Below are 17,643 nucleotides of genomic sequence, written 5' to 3' on the forward strand. Positions count from 1 at the left end.
TTAGACTCTAGCTTCCTCATCTGTAAAAATGATGGATGGGTGTGTGTGTGTGTGTGTGTGTGTGTGTGTGTGTGTGTGTGTGTGTGTGTTTTGGATTCTATGGCCTCTGAGGTCCCGTCTAGCCCTAAACCTATAATCCCCTGATCTAGTCCAATAGTCTTGTTTTACATATAGGAGAAGCTAAGACCTGGAGAGGTTAAATAACTTGAACATGTTGGTATAGTTTTATAGGGATAGGCCTGGGGTTTGAACCTGGCTCTCTGACTCTAAATCCAGGACTCCTTTTCATCACTTAGCACAGTGCCTGGCACATAGTAGGAGCTTCATAAATACTTGCTGACTTGTTAACTCTACTATACTCAGGATTCCTCATACCCAGACCTACTCCCCCCACCCCCAAAACCTACCCAATTCTCACTAGAAAGCACCTTCTTGAATTATGCTAAATGTCAAAGAACTGTTATTTAGTGTTGATTGGACTGAATGTCTAAAGTCAACTAATTACTATTATATTATTATTTTAATTGATCCAAGACTATATTGGATACTACTCTCCCCACACAATCGGCAACCCCTGTACCCTCTAAACCTTTTCCCCCACAGGACTTCTCATCTTGTGGGATCCTTAGGCATCTCTCAAAAAGCCTCCATAGAGGATCTTCCCAAGATGTTATAGCCATTCTCCATTTTCAGAAAAGCATTTCCAGGAATATGAATATACTGCATGTGTGGTATATTTCTCATGTTGCATTCCAATTCAATAAACTCAAGGAACTTTTGCACTTAAATTTTATAATGATGAAAAATTCAGAAAAGGCTATTTAAAATAATATTTATGATATCACATTCAGGAAACAGCACAACCATCCTTTATTTTTACTTGTAGCTTTGAAATTAGTAAGTTTAATGAAGCTTGTAAATAATTTGGATGCCACTAATTCAGAACATGTTATATGTTTGGTTTCAATAAGATTTTAAAGGGTAAGGATGAGCTTACAACAAAAATCAGAATGTTCCCAAACATAGGGCCATAGATCAGAGTCGGAAGCTAACTCAAAGGCCATCTAGCCCAACATTGCCGTTTTATAGATGAGGAAACTGAAGCCCAGGGAGTAGAAGAGACTTGCCCATGTTCATCCAGTAACTAAGCATCAGAGACAGGATTTAAACTCATGTCTTCTAACCCTACATCTGATTTCTTTCCACTATATTATTCTAAAACCACTTTAGCAGCACCCAAATAATTTAGTAATTTTATCTTTTTATCAGAGCAGGTACAAACCTCTTTGGCATTAGTTTTAAGTATGTGAAAGCAAGAAAACAAAATTTTTAAAAAGGGAGGGGAGGGAATAAGTTCAAAAAAGGTAGGTGTAAATAGGATATGCTACATTAAATAATTCAGATTGTCCTTGTCCCATGTTAGTCTGAATTGCTGAGGCTTTAAAATATCTTCCAACTGAAAGAAAAAATCATCTGTTCTAGGAAACACGACAAGTTCCTTATCATAAATTTTAGGCTCCAGCTTCTTTGCTCCTTCAGACAATTAGCATTACCTCTAAATTATACTATCATTGACAGACAAAGGAATCAAAGGAAAATATAAAGAAGGTCGACTGAGCAGGCAACTGGAGATGGGGAAGAGATCACTGCATGCAAAGGAAATTACTACTAACAAAAGCCGCCCAAAGTATATATATCAAAAGGCTTACATTCTATTTCAAGGCAGTTGAAATAATAAGTGTCTGACAAGGGTGGCCTCAGAATACTTTAACCCCACTGATGGACAACACTTTTTTTTTAAATCCCCAACTCCTTTCTTTTTTGACTCCAATCCTTGTAAAGCAGGGGTTCTTAATTGAGGATCTTGAACTTGAATGGGTGAAAAATTATTAACATCTTTATATTTTCATTGACCTCTACATGATATTTATAATTTCCTTCAATTATGAATGTAGACCATTATTTTGAGAAAGGGTTAACAGCCTTCACCTGGACTGCCAGAGGTGCCTAAGACACAAAAATGGTTAAGAACCCTTAGCACAGAGGGTGATGCTGCTCCAGCAGAATACTGTTTCTGTTACATTTCTAAGAATTTCTACTCTTCCCTTCTCATTTGCCTTCACCAGCTATCTCCATTGTACCAAAAACAAAAGACAAAAGAGTGCACAAAAGACACTTTTCAGTGTGTCTCATCAATATCCTCACATGTCCAACACAGAACAATGTTCTATTCTCTACGCATAAGGCCTCCAGGTCTGCGACAGCTGGCAAAGAGGTAGGAGATCAGAACCGGCATTTTCAAATCATACAAAAAACTCTGAGGGTAAAATATTTTGAGGCACCTGAGTCCCAAGAAGGACATTACCTGTGATCAGAAGCCTGAAGTTCTGCTCGGCCGTAGTACATAAGAGCACCAGGAGACCAGGTGTGCTTGATTTTGGTGTCAACGTTTAAATCGTTGTCTAGAAGGTTGAGCTCTCCCGCTAAAAGGAGATTCCATTTGTGGGATGCACAATTTAAAAAAAAATACACACATTAAAATGTAACATTTAAAAATAAAAGTTCAAAATGAAGAAGACAAGTAAATTGTATTTATGAATCCTTTTACTGTTTCCAAAGTACTAGATGAGTTTCTCATTTAATCTTCACTCAGGAAATGAAACTATTATCGTTCCCATTTTATGGGGCAGAAACAAGCTTAGGATATGTGTATGACTATGGCAGAAGATGGGACTTGCACTTCAGTCTTCTGACTCTTATATGCCTTTACACTCATGATTATTTCCCTTATTTTAAAGTATTTATTATTTATTTATTTATTATTTATAGTATACATTATATATATTATATTATATATTATTATATTATATTATATATTATTATATATTACATTTATATTATATGTTATTTATTATTTAAAATCCCAATTATTTCCCTTATTTTAGGAGGGCACTTCCGAAAACATTAGTTCTCTTAGTATCCTCCGCTTCCCTTGTAAAGCTATATGTAACCCTACCCTCTCAAGCTCTAGTTCTCTTTCTTCCTTTCACTGCTACCATCTTCACTTTCTTATCTAACATCTTAGGTGTGGCTCAGAACCCTATGAGTGTCTTCCTTCAAAGCCTCCAATAAGTAAATTTCTAAATCACTAGAATACAAGCTCCCACATATATTGTGCTCAACATGTCCAAAATGGAATTAATCTGCCCCATAAAACCCACCCCTCCTTTTAACTTTCCAGTTTTAGTGATGATGTCTCCATCCATTCAGACACAAAGGCAAGAAGGCTTAGCATCATCTTCATCATTCTTTCTCCTACATTCCCTAAATCTGATTAGTCATCAAAACCTTTTGATTCTACTTCTCTTTTAACTTTTTTTTTTTAGGCAATTGGGGTTAAGTGACTTGCCCAGGGTCACACAGCTAGTAAGTGTCAAGTGTTTGGTCTGAGGCTGCATTTGAACTCAGGTCCTCCTGACTTCAGGGCCGTACTCTATCCACTGTGCCACCTAGCTGCCCTTTGATTCTACTTCTTGATACCCACCTTGTGACCACCCTGATTCAAGCCCTTACACCTCTTCTCTTGCCTGGACTACTATAACAGCCTACAAAATGGTCTCCCTTCTTCCTGTGCCCTGCTTCCCAAATCTATCCCAAAAACAGCTGCCAAAATAACTAACACATGGGTTTAACATGACTTCCCTGGTTAAAAATCTTCAGTGGCTCTTGATTGTCTATGGGATAAAATACAAATTATTAAAGCACTGACTACTGACATTTAAGACCTCTCATAGTCTGGCTCCAAGCTCTTTTTACTGACATTACTTCACTCCTTCCTTTTATGCACTCACTCACACTGGACTACAATTATCCCCTCATCTGCTCCTGTCTATGTCTGCATTTGTGCAGGCTGCCCTCATACCAGGTAAGCATTCTCTCCACACCTCTGCCTATGGAAATCTTTCTCTTCCTTTAAGGCCCCCCTAAGAAGTTGCCTTCTCCAAGACACCTTGTCTGACACCCTTAGCAGAAAGCAATCTCTCCCTCCCTTCTAATGTCATTAACTGCATTTTGGCTAGACCCTTGCCCTTCGCAAAAATGACATTCTTCCTTGTGGGATAATTATTTCTGTATCTATCCTCTTCCTTATTAAAGTGTAGCCTCCTATAAGGTAGGGGCTGTCACTTTTCATGTGCCCGGCACAGCATCTTGTTTAATACATATTTGTTTAATTGCACATGGTAAAAACTAAGCTAACATCACCTCAAACCATTCACCCTGGAATACAAGTTCAAATTTGGGAGGTGCTGGCTTACAGGGCACTATGAATTTCAGTAATGCCTGCATTTCTTTGTAGTATAAGTGGAATAAAATCCTTTCTAGGCCCATCAAGCTTATCATTCAAGTTTGATGGCACTCTTCACTGGATCAAGAGATGAAGCATTTTGCTTAGGGAATAAACTTGGGAATGAAATTGCCCTGTGGGTCTGAGAATACTTATTCTGACAGGCCCCACTTCAAAGAGCCTGGCATGGTGACATATAACACACAACTGCTGAGTAAATATTAACTGAAAGAAAATGGTTTTTTTTTTTAATCTGCCTGAGTGTACTCATTTCCTAGCCTTGAATTCTAGCATATTTCCCATGGGAGAAGCTTAGTTTGAGTATCCTGCTTGTTGAAAAGCATGTCCAGTTTTCACAATTTTTAGTCATCCTGACTGCCCGGCAGGGCAGACAAGAAATATTTGTTGGGTGCTAAAATGGTAAACTCTATCTACCCAGCTAAGTCTTGACTTATGCTCATTTTTTCACTTCTAAATTAGCATAATTTGGCCAAACAGAGTAAGATGATAGTAGAAGGCAAGTGATTTGAATAAGCTAGACAAAGGACACATGTGTATATGCATGTGAAGGGATAAAATTATAGTGCCAGGGAGGGAGAAAGATGACAAGTCGCATCTTTTGAAATTAGCATCCTCTTCCCTTGGCCAGAACTAAAAGGTGATGGTAGAACAGTGAGAGGTAGAGGGTGGCAGCAAATCTTATGCCTTTAACATAGCCCAAGTAGAGATGGTCTGAAGAACATGATCTCCCAAAACTTGCTGCCCAACTTAGAGGCTTTGGGTATTCTAGGCATGCTTATGTATCTTTCATAACAAGAATCTGGTATGATTTTAGGATACAACCTGTGAGGAATCAAGAACCTTAATAAGAGCACTGTGTCAGTACATATGAAAAGTTTGTTGCTGTTGGGTTGTGTTTTTTTTTAAACTGTACTCATTCTAATTTGCCCAATTTGCTAAGTCTTTCATTTTCACTGACCTGTTTTGTCAAGAGGATGTTTCTTCCTCCACCATAGTATCCTGTCAGTCCAGGCTGGGGTTCGACACTTATCACTTGTATCATAAGCTTCTGAGCCAACATCATATTTGTATGTGGGTCCAAAATTAATGGCACCTTCATGGAAATCCTTAAAAATCTACCAAGAAAAAAAATCAAATTACCATCTCAATTCTTCCAGATTTACTGTGTCAAATTCAAAAATACGCACATTACCAAAATACCATGTGAATACATCTTAACATAATCTTAATCCTATATTTATAAATGCTTAAAAACAATTTTGAAATTGGTACTGAGGGCTTTAGAAAAAATAAAAGAGCAAAGGGTATTGGCCACTGGGTCAACCATCTTCATAAACAGAAATCCATAATTAAAGTAAGTAGGCAATATGACACAGTAGAAGGAGTGCTGCTTTTGAAATCAGGAGATGTGGGTTTGAATCCCAACCATGCCATTTTCTACCTAGGTAACCTTGGACAAGTCACTAAACGTTTCTGTACCTCAGTTTCGTCATCTGCAAAATGAAGATATCAGACAGATCTCTAAGATCCCTTCCAGCTCTAAATTCATGGTCCTACGATCCTATTCTCTATCTCTCTGCCTCTCTTCAACACAAAGTTTCTAGCAACAACATCAATGCTTGGGATGTGGCGAGAGATGCCCAGGTGACATTCTGACTTTCAGAGTTTACCAGACATGGAAATGGGAAAGTAAAAAGTATCATAGGGTACTATGTACTCATTCTAGGTAGATTTCTTTACACATACAGCTTTTCCTATTAGTGCTGCTGGTCAGGACAAACACAACATAGGAGAAAATTTCAGAGAAACCACTATCTCATTAGAGTCAAGAAAGTCAGTCTTCCTTTTGAAAAATAGTTATTGGGGGCCATTATCAGATGCTTCCTGCTTTAGCCTATCCTTCTAGAACAACAGTAATAATAAAGGCTAACACACAGCACTGTAAGATTTGCAGAACATTTTACATATACTATCTCTTTTGATCCTCTCCACATCCCTACTTTACAGATAAGGAAACAGAGACTGAAGGTCATATAGATGGCAAATAACTGAGGCCAGATTCAAACTCCAAGTCTAGCACTCTATCCACTGTGCAACTTAGCTGCTTCAATGAAAACTACTATATACTGAAAGGGTGAAAAGAAGAAAGGTACTGCATGATACAGAATTAACAGCCCCTACATAATTCAGAATAGTTACAGAATTTCTTACTGATATTCATGATTTAAGGATCCCTTGAAGGGAAATGTATACAGTCTGATAAGTCAGGAAACAGGAAAAGATTCAAATTATCATAGGATTGTAGATTGAGAGATAGAAGGGAACCCTGAGGTCTCTTACTATAACCCCTTCATTTTGCAGATGCAAAAAGTGAGGTCCAGAGACATTAACTGACTTGGCAGTAAAATGGTAGAGCCATGATTCAAACTTTGGTCTTCTGACTCCCAATGTAGCATTCTTTCCATCATGCTACACTGATTCCTCTGAGTCAAATCTCCAGGCAAATGTATTTTGAAAACTGTTAGAAATATAATGCAGCATTTTACGTCCTACGAGTGGAAACAGACCGGCCCATCAATAAAATATCCCCTGTGTTTAATGCATTGTAAATGTACATGAAGTCTTATTTATGAATGTATTCAGCCTCTACACATACATACAGATGACAATCTTAATCAAGGCTCTCCAAACCACACTGTCTATTTTATGACCCTTGTGCAGACGCATTCCTAGCCCAAGTATGGAAAATCATTTAAGGTCATTCTGATAGTTACAACTGACTTTAATAAAGTAGAACAAAATTCCATGCTGTGCTGTGCCTGTTATTGAGACTTGTAAGCATTATGAACTTTATTTTACTGGCAGCCAAAGCTAGTTTCCACTTGGGCAAGAATTTCCCTGCTTAGCTGGAGTCAGAGGTAACTTTATATTAGTGTAATTGTCAACCCTTTTTCAAAGTTCTCCAAAATGTATCCCATCATATGAGACTACTCTTTTTGATCTGGAAATAAACACATTTTTTTTTTGCCTATGAGTCATATTATACTTCGGCGAGAAGGGGCAGGGTAGGAGAAGAATATGTATTTGTGAGTATATGTGTGTACACATAAACACACACACTACATACACTCTTTTTTGTAGTTCAGTCATTTTTAGTCGTGTCTGACTCTTCCTCACCCTATTTGGGGTTTTCTTAGCAAAGATACTGAAGGGCTTTACCATTTCCTTCTCCAGCTCATTTTTTACAGATAAGAAGCTGAGGCAAGCAGGATTAAGTGACTTGCCCAGGGTCCCACAGATAGTAAGTGTCTAAGCTGGATTTGAACTCAGGAAAATGAGTCTTCCTGACTCCAAGCCTGGAGCTCTATCCATCATGCCACCCAGCTGCCCATATATACTCTCTACATGATTAGAAATACTTAGGATCATAGGGTTTAGGGATAGAAGAATTATCATCATTTCAAAAATGAGGAAGCTGAAATTCAAATAGATTAACATCACATTCCTTCATTCCTCCCTTGGCTACATTCTTCACTCTCCTGGTCTTTCTCTGTAACGCCCCAGAATCCTCTTCACTCTGGAGGCTCACTCTACACCTGAACCTGCACCCTGGAAGCAACCTCCTGGCTTGAGGTCTCTCCCTCAGATTGGCTGGTCCCTCTTACAGACTTATTCTACAAAGTTCAGGAACAAATACCTTTGTCTCTTTCCACCCTTACCCCCTTTCAATTCTCTTTTATAAGTAGTCTTCCACCATTAGAATGTAAGCTCCTTGAGGCCAGGAACCATCCTATTTGTATTACCAGAGCTTAAATGCTTGTTGGCTTGATATCACAGAGATAATAGGAGACGAATGCAGGATCTGACCTTAGTTTCTCAGATTCCAAAGCCAGCATTATGCAATTTCCTATCTGATTACTCATTGCAATGAGCCAGTCCAAGCCAGCTTTCAGGAATAAGTGTTCCAAAATAAAGCAGCTACCCCAAAAGTGACTTACTTTTCCACTGGATTTCTGTAGTTGTAGTTGATCAAATTCTAGAAGTTTCTTCCAGTCTTGTCGCTTAACAAAATAGAAGACTTCTTCATAAGTAAGATCAATTCGGTAATTGAAATCCCCACACCAGAATACATAGTCATGAGAAAAGACACTTCTTCCCTGGTTGTGTGAAAACAAACAAGAAAAACAAACGATTAAGAAAAGCTTATTTTAGGGCAGCTAGGTGGCACATTGGAAAGAGCACCGGCCCTGGATTCAAGAGGACCTGAGTTCAAATCCGGCCTCACACATATAACCCTTACTAGCTGTGTGACCCTGGGCAAGTCATTTAACCCTGTTGCCTAAACCAAAAACAAAACAAAACAAAAAAACAAAGAAAAGCTTATTTTAATATAGGTTGATACTGAAAGGAAGACAGATGCAGGATCACATTATAAAATTGCTTAACTGAAATGGCACATAGAATGAGTCTCTTTAAAAACAAACAAAAATAAAAATGTTATTACTTCAAAACCTAAACTTCCTTCCTGGACATTTTCAACTAAATGCTCTATTTTGTACTATTTATTATTAAGTGGTTTAGAAATGGATTTTAATTGCAAATGGAAAGTATATCTACAGTAATTTTTAAAAGAAAGACAAGTGATTGGTAACCACTTTTTAAGAAGTTCAACTTCACCAAAATTAAAAAAGAAACAAATTAAACTTTGAGGTATTATTTCATAGCCATCAAATTAGCAAACATATAAAGAAACAATGAAGTTACATGCACGTAGAGTTGTGGAGAAACAGGTACACTCATTCACTGGTGGGAGAACTGCAAACTTGCTGAGTTTTTTAGGAGAGTGATCAACACGCAGTATCAGCTCAAAGATTTTCAAAGCAGCCCCTATCTGTAAGTGCAAAAACTGGAAGCAACTTACATGATCAACAATAGGAGGATGGCTAAATAAATGGCAAAGGAAGGGCAGCTAGGTAGTATAGTGGATAGAGCACCAGGCCTGGAGTCAGGAGGATGTAAGTTCAAATCCAGCCTTGGACACCTACTAGCTGTGTGACCCTAGGCAAGACACTGAACCCTGTTTGCCTCAGTTTCTTCATCTATAAAATAAACTGGAGAAGGAAATGGCAAACCATTCCAACATCTTTGCCAAGAAAACCCCAAATGGGGTCACAAAGAATCAGACAGGACTCAAACGACTGAACAATGCTTCTTTAGAGGAGGCAGCTGTCTTAGTGGATGCAGCAGTGAACACGGAATGAGGGCAATCCGAGTTTGAATTCTGCTGTTGTCCTGTGTTGTCCTCTACTTTAGTAATATGCATCACATTCTAACGTGCAGGTTAACCCAAGCACTTAGCATTACTTAGTAAAATTAAGTTTAAGGAAATTGTTACAAACTTCCATGTGATGCCACTTGGTTCTTAAGCACTGGTCTCATCATTACCTGTATGGCATATTCCTCTATAGACACAGCTCCCCCCAGCAGACAGGTAGACAACCTGATGGAGCTTGGACAGCAATGGGCTAAGACCAATCTTCATCTAAAGTTTCTCTCTCATGCGCCATTTTGCACAGTGGTCTGCACAAACTATGTCACAGGTGTTTGTTGGATCAAATCCCTTGACCCTCTGGAATAGTGGCTTCTAAACTGCAGGCTGTAGAGTTATTTTAAGGGGTTCCTAAGTTCATACGGGCACCAAGAAAGGTCATGTGGCTCTTTACTTTTGCCACTATAAATTTTCTCAATCCAAACAGTGTATTAGCTGAACTAACAGTATTGCTGTCGCATCCCACTACCAAGCCCCATCCAGTCCTCACCCCCAAATAAAAATAAGCTAATAGTTATTCTTGAGTGTACATCCACATCACCTAAAAACAGTGATTTAAGGCTCTGTAGGTCTATTCTCTGCGATCCTCTGCACCTTCTCCCCAGGGGAATCCCAACCTTAGTTTTTAAAAAATATAGTCAAGTTAGGCAGTACAAATATAAACCATATGAGATGCATATGCATATGTATGTGTGTGTATAAACTAGTTACTTGTAACTATATATAGTTACATGATAAAAATAAGTTTTGTATGTACATAAAACTGTATCTGTTATATAACTATATATAGCTATAAGTCACTATATATAGTTACATATAGTATATCTACATATATACATACACACATTTATTCTGTTAAGAGGGATATTATGCCATAGCTCCCCTGGGGGAAGGCTAGGTTGTTCAGTGGATAGAGTGCAGAATTTGAAAGTAGGGAAGACTTGAGTTTAAATTCTACCTCAATCATTTAGTAGCTATGTGGTTCTGAGCAAGTCACTTAACCTCTTCAGCCTCAGTTTCCTCATCTATAAAACAAGGATAATAATAGCACCTACTTCACAGGGCTGTTGTGAGGAGCAAATGAGACAAAATAAATGAAGAAATTCACAAACATTTAAAGCACTACATAAACGCTAGTTATGGGAGAAAATTATATGTGTGTGTGTGTGCCATTAATAACAACTGCTATCCATCTATATATACACATACACACTATATTATATATATAGTATATGTATATATATACAATGATAAATAACTATATTATATGTATATATTAAATGTTAACTACACAACTATAAATAAACCAAAAGCTTTTTTTTAAAAGGATTTTTAAAAATCTGACACCTTCGGATATAAGATGGACCATTAAAGATGTTGGTTTGTTGTTTGTTTGTTTTTTTTAAAGCTCAGCAAGAAATAAAATCATGCATTTTTAAAAAACCACTGCGATAAAAGCACAAAGCACATGCCAAACTATAACGTAAATTAACTTGTATTTTTCCTTTTTTAATGCAGCCAATACAACAAAAGTCATGGCACAAAATAATGAAGAGAAATTTCAGCACTGATATTTTATATGCAACATACAACCCCGTTAGAGTACAGATGGAGTCAGTAAAGTCACTGTCAGGCTCAATATGAACATGATTCAATTTCATCCATGTTATTTGGTCATAAGAACCATCAGGGAAATATGTGGATGGATAAGTGCAAAACCCAACCCTACTGGGAACCATCCAGGATTCTTATAAAAGAAAGAAAAAGTACAATCCCAAGTCAAATAGCAAAGTATCTGCTTCCTTAGGAAAACACCATGGACCTCCGTACCATCACTAGAGGGCAACACTGTGCATGTTATGTGCAGCTTCTCACAGCTGTCTCCTCATTAGGGACTTCTTTGGGGTGAGAGGATTCTTAAACATGAATTCAATCAACTTTTATAGTAGGTGTTCCTATCTGAGCTCCACAGGAATAGCAGCCATACTAACAGATGCTGAGATGCATCATAACACATAAAAATTTTGAAGTTTGGGGAAAATTGTACTTTATTCTAATTAGACTCAAGGGTTCTTTGCTAAGTTGCCCAAAATATCAGCACAAACCACTGATGTATTTTGGCAGTATTTCTTCCCTTCCCAGAATTTTATCTCCTGTAAGTGAATGATGCATGAAAAAACTTACAAAAGGAGAGACATAAAAAGGATGGACACGTACAAAGATAGAAGGAGCTGAGTGGACAGAAATGATAGGAAAGTCACATAAAATGGATGCCACTCCCTCCCCTACCACTACCACCATTACCACACTCCACCAGACACCAGACACTCCATGCTAATTTCAACGGTTTGCTCACCAAATTCCAATTTCTTAGACATGGAATTTCTCACCATGGGGAAACTGAGCTTCTGTGTAATCTCCTTATAGTCTTCATTCCTCTCTTTCACCTGTGACTGTCCAGCAGTCAAATGACTACAAATAAAACAGAAGCTAGTGCTGTGGAACTGGAATCGGATGCCAACAGCGCCTTTGTTCCCAGCTTTTCCTCCCATGCCGGTCTTCACCGTGTCAATTGCTACATCCCTGGGACCCAAGAACAGCAAGGAAAAAAGTTAGTTTGATTTTTCTATATCCAGGAAGGAAAACCCAAACCACCTACTTGGCATAGGCAATTTATTATAAAGAAAGAATGCAAAAATTCCTTTGTACCACTTTCCCAATTATATCCTCAGTAACCAAGCAATACTTTACTATACCCTTGTGAAGACTTTCCATTTGTATTATCCTATTATAAAGAAATGTCTTTTCTTTCACCTGATGATTGGTTTCCATGTGGAAATGATAAAGTAACCTTTGGGACAGTAGGATTTCAGATATCTTCATATGAGGCTCACTTTGAACCAAGCCCTATGTCACAAAAGGTATATCATAAAAATGAGGAAGCTAAGAATTCATTCATCCTTACTTTGTACCTGCTTTTTATTGTCTGATCCCACTCTATTCTGCCCCCAGCAAAATATGAATTCATAGTGCTGGGAACACTCAATCTGAATAGCATTATTGTGACCCAGAGGCGGCCATGACTATAAAATACTGAAGAGTGTCTATCTAAAAACATGGCATATTTGGAGAATTAGAAAAATGACGGCTACTTGCAAAGGTCTCCAGACCAGCCTTTGTTGAGTGAGGATTCTTGTTTTCAGTAACCTGAGCATGAGAGAGAGTGGGCAAATCTATGCTACTTCAAGTATGTTAACTCTTAACATTTCAATGGAAAAAGCCATTGACTGAGAGAGCCCCTGGTATAACAAAAACTCAACTGTCAGTCCCTCCATAGTTATTACTCAGATGATAACTTGACAATGATATCTGGGAGAACAGGTGTGCTTACTCAACAAGCCAAAGGCCAAAGGGACTATTTTATTCACTGAGGGCACCAGTATCTATGATCTTATGCCATGTTTCTAAAATGCACAGCCACTAATCATCTATGCTTTGTGCTTTGTCACCAAGACCCTTTGCTTTCAGATAAGAACACTAAACCTGCCAACTTGGTCACGTTAAAAATTATTGCCATCACATAAGATATCCAGGTAGAGGGAAATATTAAAAGTTTAGTCTCTTGAAATCCTTTACCACGGAAAAGGATTAGAAAGCTTGAGGAACAGGCTATGGATGTTCAGAAATAAGTGTGCTATTTAATGCTGCTATGGTTTGTGTCCTTAGGGTCCCCTAGGGATGCTGACTGAGGCGTTCAACAAGGTACAAACATATTAGGGAAGAAAATCCTTAGTTCCAACCCTTTGGGGCCATAAACCACATTAACCAGGAGAGACTGGAGAAGACGCAAATGATGTGCTTGGGGCTAAGACTCAATCAAAAATTAGGTAGATGCCTTGAATGAAATCAAGGGTGGGTTCATCTGACGTAAGAGAACAATGCATGCTTCTGTTTAGAATAATTCAGCAAGGATTCTTTAAGTGTGCCTACTATGCATTAGTACTTGGGTTGCCAAAATAAAAAGGTAATAATCCCTGTTCTGAAGGAGATTATAGTCTATGGGGGTGGGGAGGTGGTATTGTCTGCTAGGAAGAGGAACTTCCTAAAACTTCTATTTTCAGAAATTTAGAAGATTTTTCACTTTCAGGAAATAATAATGGATGACAGTTGCAGAAGCTTTCCAGCTACAAAACATACTTTGAACTCTATTAAAGAGAGATGAAAGAACTGATGTCTCCAGCTTGGATACTCAACTCTCCTGGTCACAGAGTCTACGTAAAAAAAAAAAAAGAGATCCCTTTTGTTTTCCAAAATTAATGTTATGATTTTAAGTATCAATGGAAATTTATTAAGTTTCATTCCAAATCCAAAGTCAGCTGCCCGAGGAAGTGAAGTCTCATTCTCCCATCTAGCACCACACCATCTAATCTTTTAGTTAGCAGGTTTATATAACTTCATATCAAAAAACAGTCAATCCTGGTGAAGGTTATAAGATGGGGAAAGCCATCATCAAATAGAGTACAAATATTTGCAACCAACTCCTGGCTCCTAACTACAAAAAAGCCATTCTGTAGGTAAATCCACTTTCTTACCTGATAAATGGAACATGGTAAGGGCGTACAAAGATATAAAGGCAGACGCCTACAAGCTGGGCAGAAGTCAACAGAATGTATCTATGAGACCTTGAATAGCCTTCTGAAGCTGCTCTCCCCACATTTTTCTATTGGTAGTACTAGAAGAAAAGAAAATACAAAAAAAAGAGCGATCACGTCATAGTTAATTAGCTGTACGAGAGCTCTTGTTCCTCCAGGTCCTAAAACACTATTTTCTCTTTCCCTCCTAAACTCATGCTGATTTATATTAAACTATATAAGCAAAAGGCTTATCTCCCCAATTAGTCAAGTCTTTTCAGGGCAGAGTATGGTAATTAAAAAAAAAACAACCCCAAAGCCCACCACAATGTTTTATTGAGCATTTAAAGCTCTTGGTAACCAGGCCCCTTCCTACCTTTAGCCTTACACTTTGCTCCTTGCCATGCATTCTATTATCCAGATATCCAGGCCAACTTGCTGCTCCTTGACCCACAAGGCTCCGCTTACCTTCTCCAGCTCTCCTCAGCCACTTGCCTTCCCCGGCTTCCATCACATCCCCCCTTCTGCAGGAGGCCTTCCTTGGTGACCTCTCCAGTCACTGGCTTTCCTACCAAGATTCCCTTCCAGCTACTCTCTTGAATCTACCTTGGATAAACTTAGTAAATGCTTAATCAATTAATTCTTGTTGTCTGGCTGTTGACTTTAGTTTTTATATCATATTTCCCCCTCCCTGAATATACCCCTCTTCTATCCAGAAAGCTGTCATATTTATTCATCTCAATATCTTCCTCCATCCCATCCTAGCCTCACCATCATGCTGGGCATGCTAACTTGTAGAAGGCAGATGGGGATGGGGGTTTCAATAAACGTTTGCTGAATGAAGAAACTTAGTCAATAAATACTCTGATATCAAATATGACCACTAAAGTAAAGTAAGGATTCCAATTCTATGACTCTCTGATGTTTTCCAGAACTCTTCTTTTCTCCCAGGGGAAAAATCAATCAGCCAATTTTTCCTTAAAGTAAATTTAGATGGGGCCAGCTTCCCACTTTGTCTGGGTGTCTGGATGTTAAAGTGAATTTCTCCTCAATACGTGTCATGTGCAATATGACCTATATAAACACATACAGCATTTCTCATCATTTTCTCCTCCTCAGCCCTTTGGGGACAATTACTTTGGTTTGGGGGAAGCTTAACCAAGTATATCCTATCAGTTCAGAGTCAGGATTACTTCAATATATGTTAAGTAGGTTCCTAAAAAATTCTGATGAGCAATTTAAGAGGGAATGACTAAAACATTATACCTTATGCACTAAAATTAATTAATTTAAATGTGAAGTTAATAATACATTTCAGTTGGTCATGATAATGTTTAATGTCTATGTCTTCAGAAATGTGATTCATTTCATGTGACTCACAACACAGTCCCACTCACCCCACCACAGAAATTTCTTACCTACCTAGCATTGACAATATTTCCTGCACTCAATTCCACCATCTCTTCAAATCCCACTGCAAATATGTCAGCTGGGCTGCTGTCATCTGGGGAGTGGAAGTTGCGGGAGAAAGACATGAAAGAAATAATAAGTTCAGGGTCTGTGAACCCCAAATTACTTAGAATTGCAGGGTGTCAGAACTGGAAAGGATAATAATAATAGTTAACATTTTAAAAGTGATTAATGTATTCCAACCACTGTGCCAAGTACCTTACAATTTTTATTTCATTCGATTCTCACAACAACCCTGGCAGGTGGGTACTATTATTGTCCCCATTTTATAGATGAGGAAACTGAGAAACACAGGTTGAGTGACCGGCCATGTGTGACAGTACATACATCATTCCACCCCTGTTAGTAAAACTCTGGTAAGAATCTTGGACTGGATTTGAACTCAGGATTTCCTGACCATAGGTCTGGTATTCCACTTAGCTGACCCCTTTAGAGACCACCTCATCCAAACCCCTCTTTTTTTATGGATGAGTAAACAAGATCACACAACTACTATTTTATAGGGTTTTTTTCCCTTAATTATTTCTAATATTCATCTTCTCTCCCTAACTAGATTAGCTCTTCGTGTCAAAGGCTCTGATTTTTCATGGCCCTCAGGCTACTTGAGTGCTTAGCCCTATATAGGTACAAAGTGCGTTTAATACATATTTGATTAATTTGGAAGACTTTTTCTCCTTTTCCTCTCTACTAAAGCATCAGTCCGGTATAAACACTACCAGGGAAAGACAGGTGCTGCAACTAAAAATCAGTCAATTCTGCTACTTCTGAAAAGCTTGGGCAAAAGGAACTCTACTGGAATTATTGTTTGTATGCCTCACAGCAATGAGGTAGTGGTTGACAGAGGTAGAATGATGCATGTATTGTCAGACACAGTCAAAGCGCTGGTTTTGTCTTTCTTTACTGTACTTCTCGATCAAGGGGCAGATAGGTGGCAAAGTAGATAGAGTGCCAGGCCTGAAGTCAAGAAGACTCATCTTCCAGAGTTCAAATCTGGCCTCAGACACTTACTTGGCTATGTGACCCTGAACAAGTCACTTAACCCTGCTTGCCTCAGTTTCCTCATCTTTAAAATGAGCTAGAGAGGGAAATGGCAAACCATTCTAGTATCTGTGCCAAGAAAACCCCAAATGGGATTGCAAAGAATTGGACACAATTGAACAACAATGCTTCTCTACTGAGAGGCAGGATGGTGTAATAAATACTGTTGGCCTCAGTGTCAGAAAAACCTGAGTTCATGTTTTGCCTCTGAACATGGCTGTGTGACCCTAGGTAAGTCACTTAACTTTTTCTGCCCCAGACAACTCTCTTAAGACAAGAAAGAGGTGGGGGGGCACCTATGTGGCACAGTGTATAAAGGACTGGCCCTGAAGTCAGGAGGACCTGAGTTCAAATCCAGCCTCAGATGAAACACTTGACACTTACTAGCTATGTGACCCTGGGCAAGTCACTTAACCCCAATTGCCTAAAAAAAAAAAAGACAAGAAAGAGGTGCCAGACCAAGTGCAGCCCTTCATTAGGAAAGAATGTTCCCTACACTCATGAATCTAAAGAGGCTTTTAAAAAAAAAAAGGCAAAACAGAAAAAAAAATACCAAAAGCATTAATAAAAATTTTTTTAAAGAAGAAAAAGCACAAAAAGGAAGCCATAGTTATCAAGCTAATAAGTTCACAAACCTCAGGTTTGCAGGAGAGAGGAGAAAGGAGAGAAGAAACAGAAGGGAGGGGGAAAGGAGGGGAGGATGGTGAGACCTGGGGGTCCTAGGAGTGTCCTATAGGATCCATCCTATCCTTGTTCTCCAGAGCCAAAAACAATTAAGAGGCAATTACAAGCCCTTCAGCAATTCACTG

At 38.5% G+C, this 17,643-nt stretch overlaps 1 protein-coding gene across 1 annotated transcript in view; it reads right to left on the reverse strand.

Moving 5' to 3' along the window:
* Window positions 1-17,643, reverse strand: part of SYNJ2 (synaptojanin 2) — a 145,141-nt gene that overhangs the window by 18,036 nt on the left and 109,462 nt on the right. Inside the window, 7 exon segments of the mRNA XM_020986684.2 lie at window positions 2,366-2,483; window positions 5,325-5,481; window positions 8,365-8,523; window positions 12,086-12,278; window positions 14,288-14,384; window positions 14,387-14,427; window positions 15,749-15,830. Coding sequence (XP_020842343.1) covers window positions 2,366-2,483; window positions 5,325-5,481; window positions 8,365-8,523; window positions 12,086-12,278; window positions 14,288-14,384; window positions 14,387-14,427; window positions 15,749-15,830 — 847 coding nt within the window.

This window comes from Phascolarctos cinereus, unplaced genomic scaffold (genome assembly GCF_003287225.1).
Source record: "Phascolarctos cinereus isolate Bilbo 61053 unplaced genomic scaffold, phaCin_HiC Scaffold_5;HRSCAF=322, whole genome shotgun sequence".
Classification (NCBI taxonomy): Eukaryota; Metazoa; Chordata; class Mammalia; order Diprotodontia; family Phascolarctidae; genus Phascolarctos; species Phascolarctos cinereus.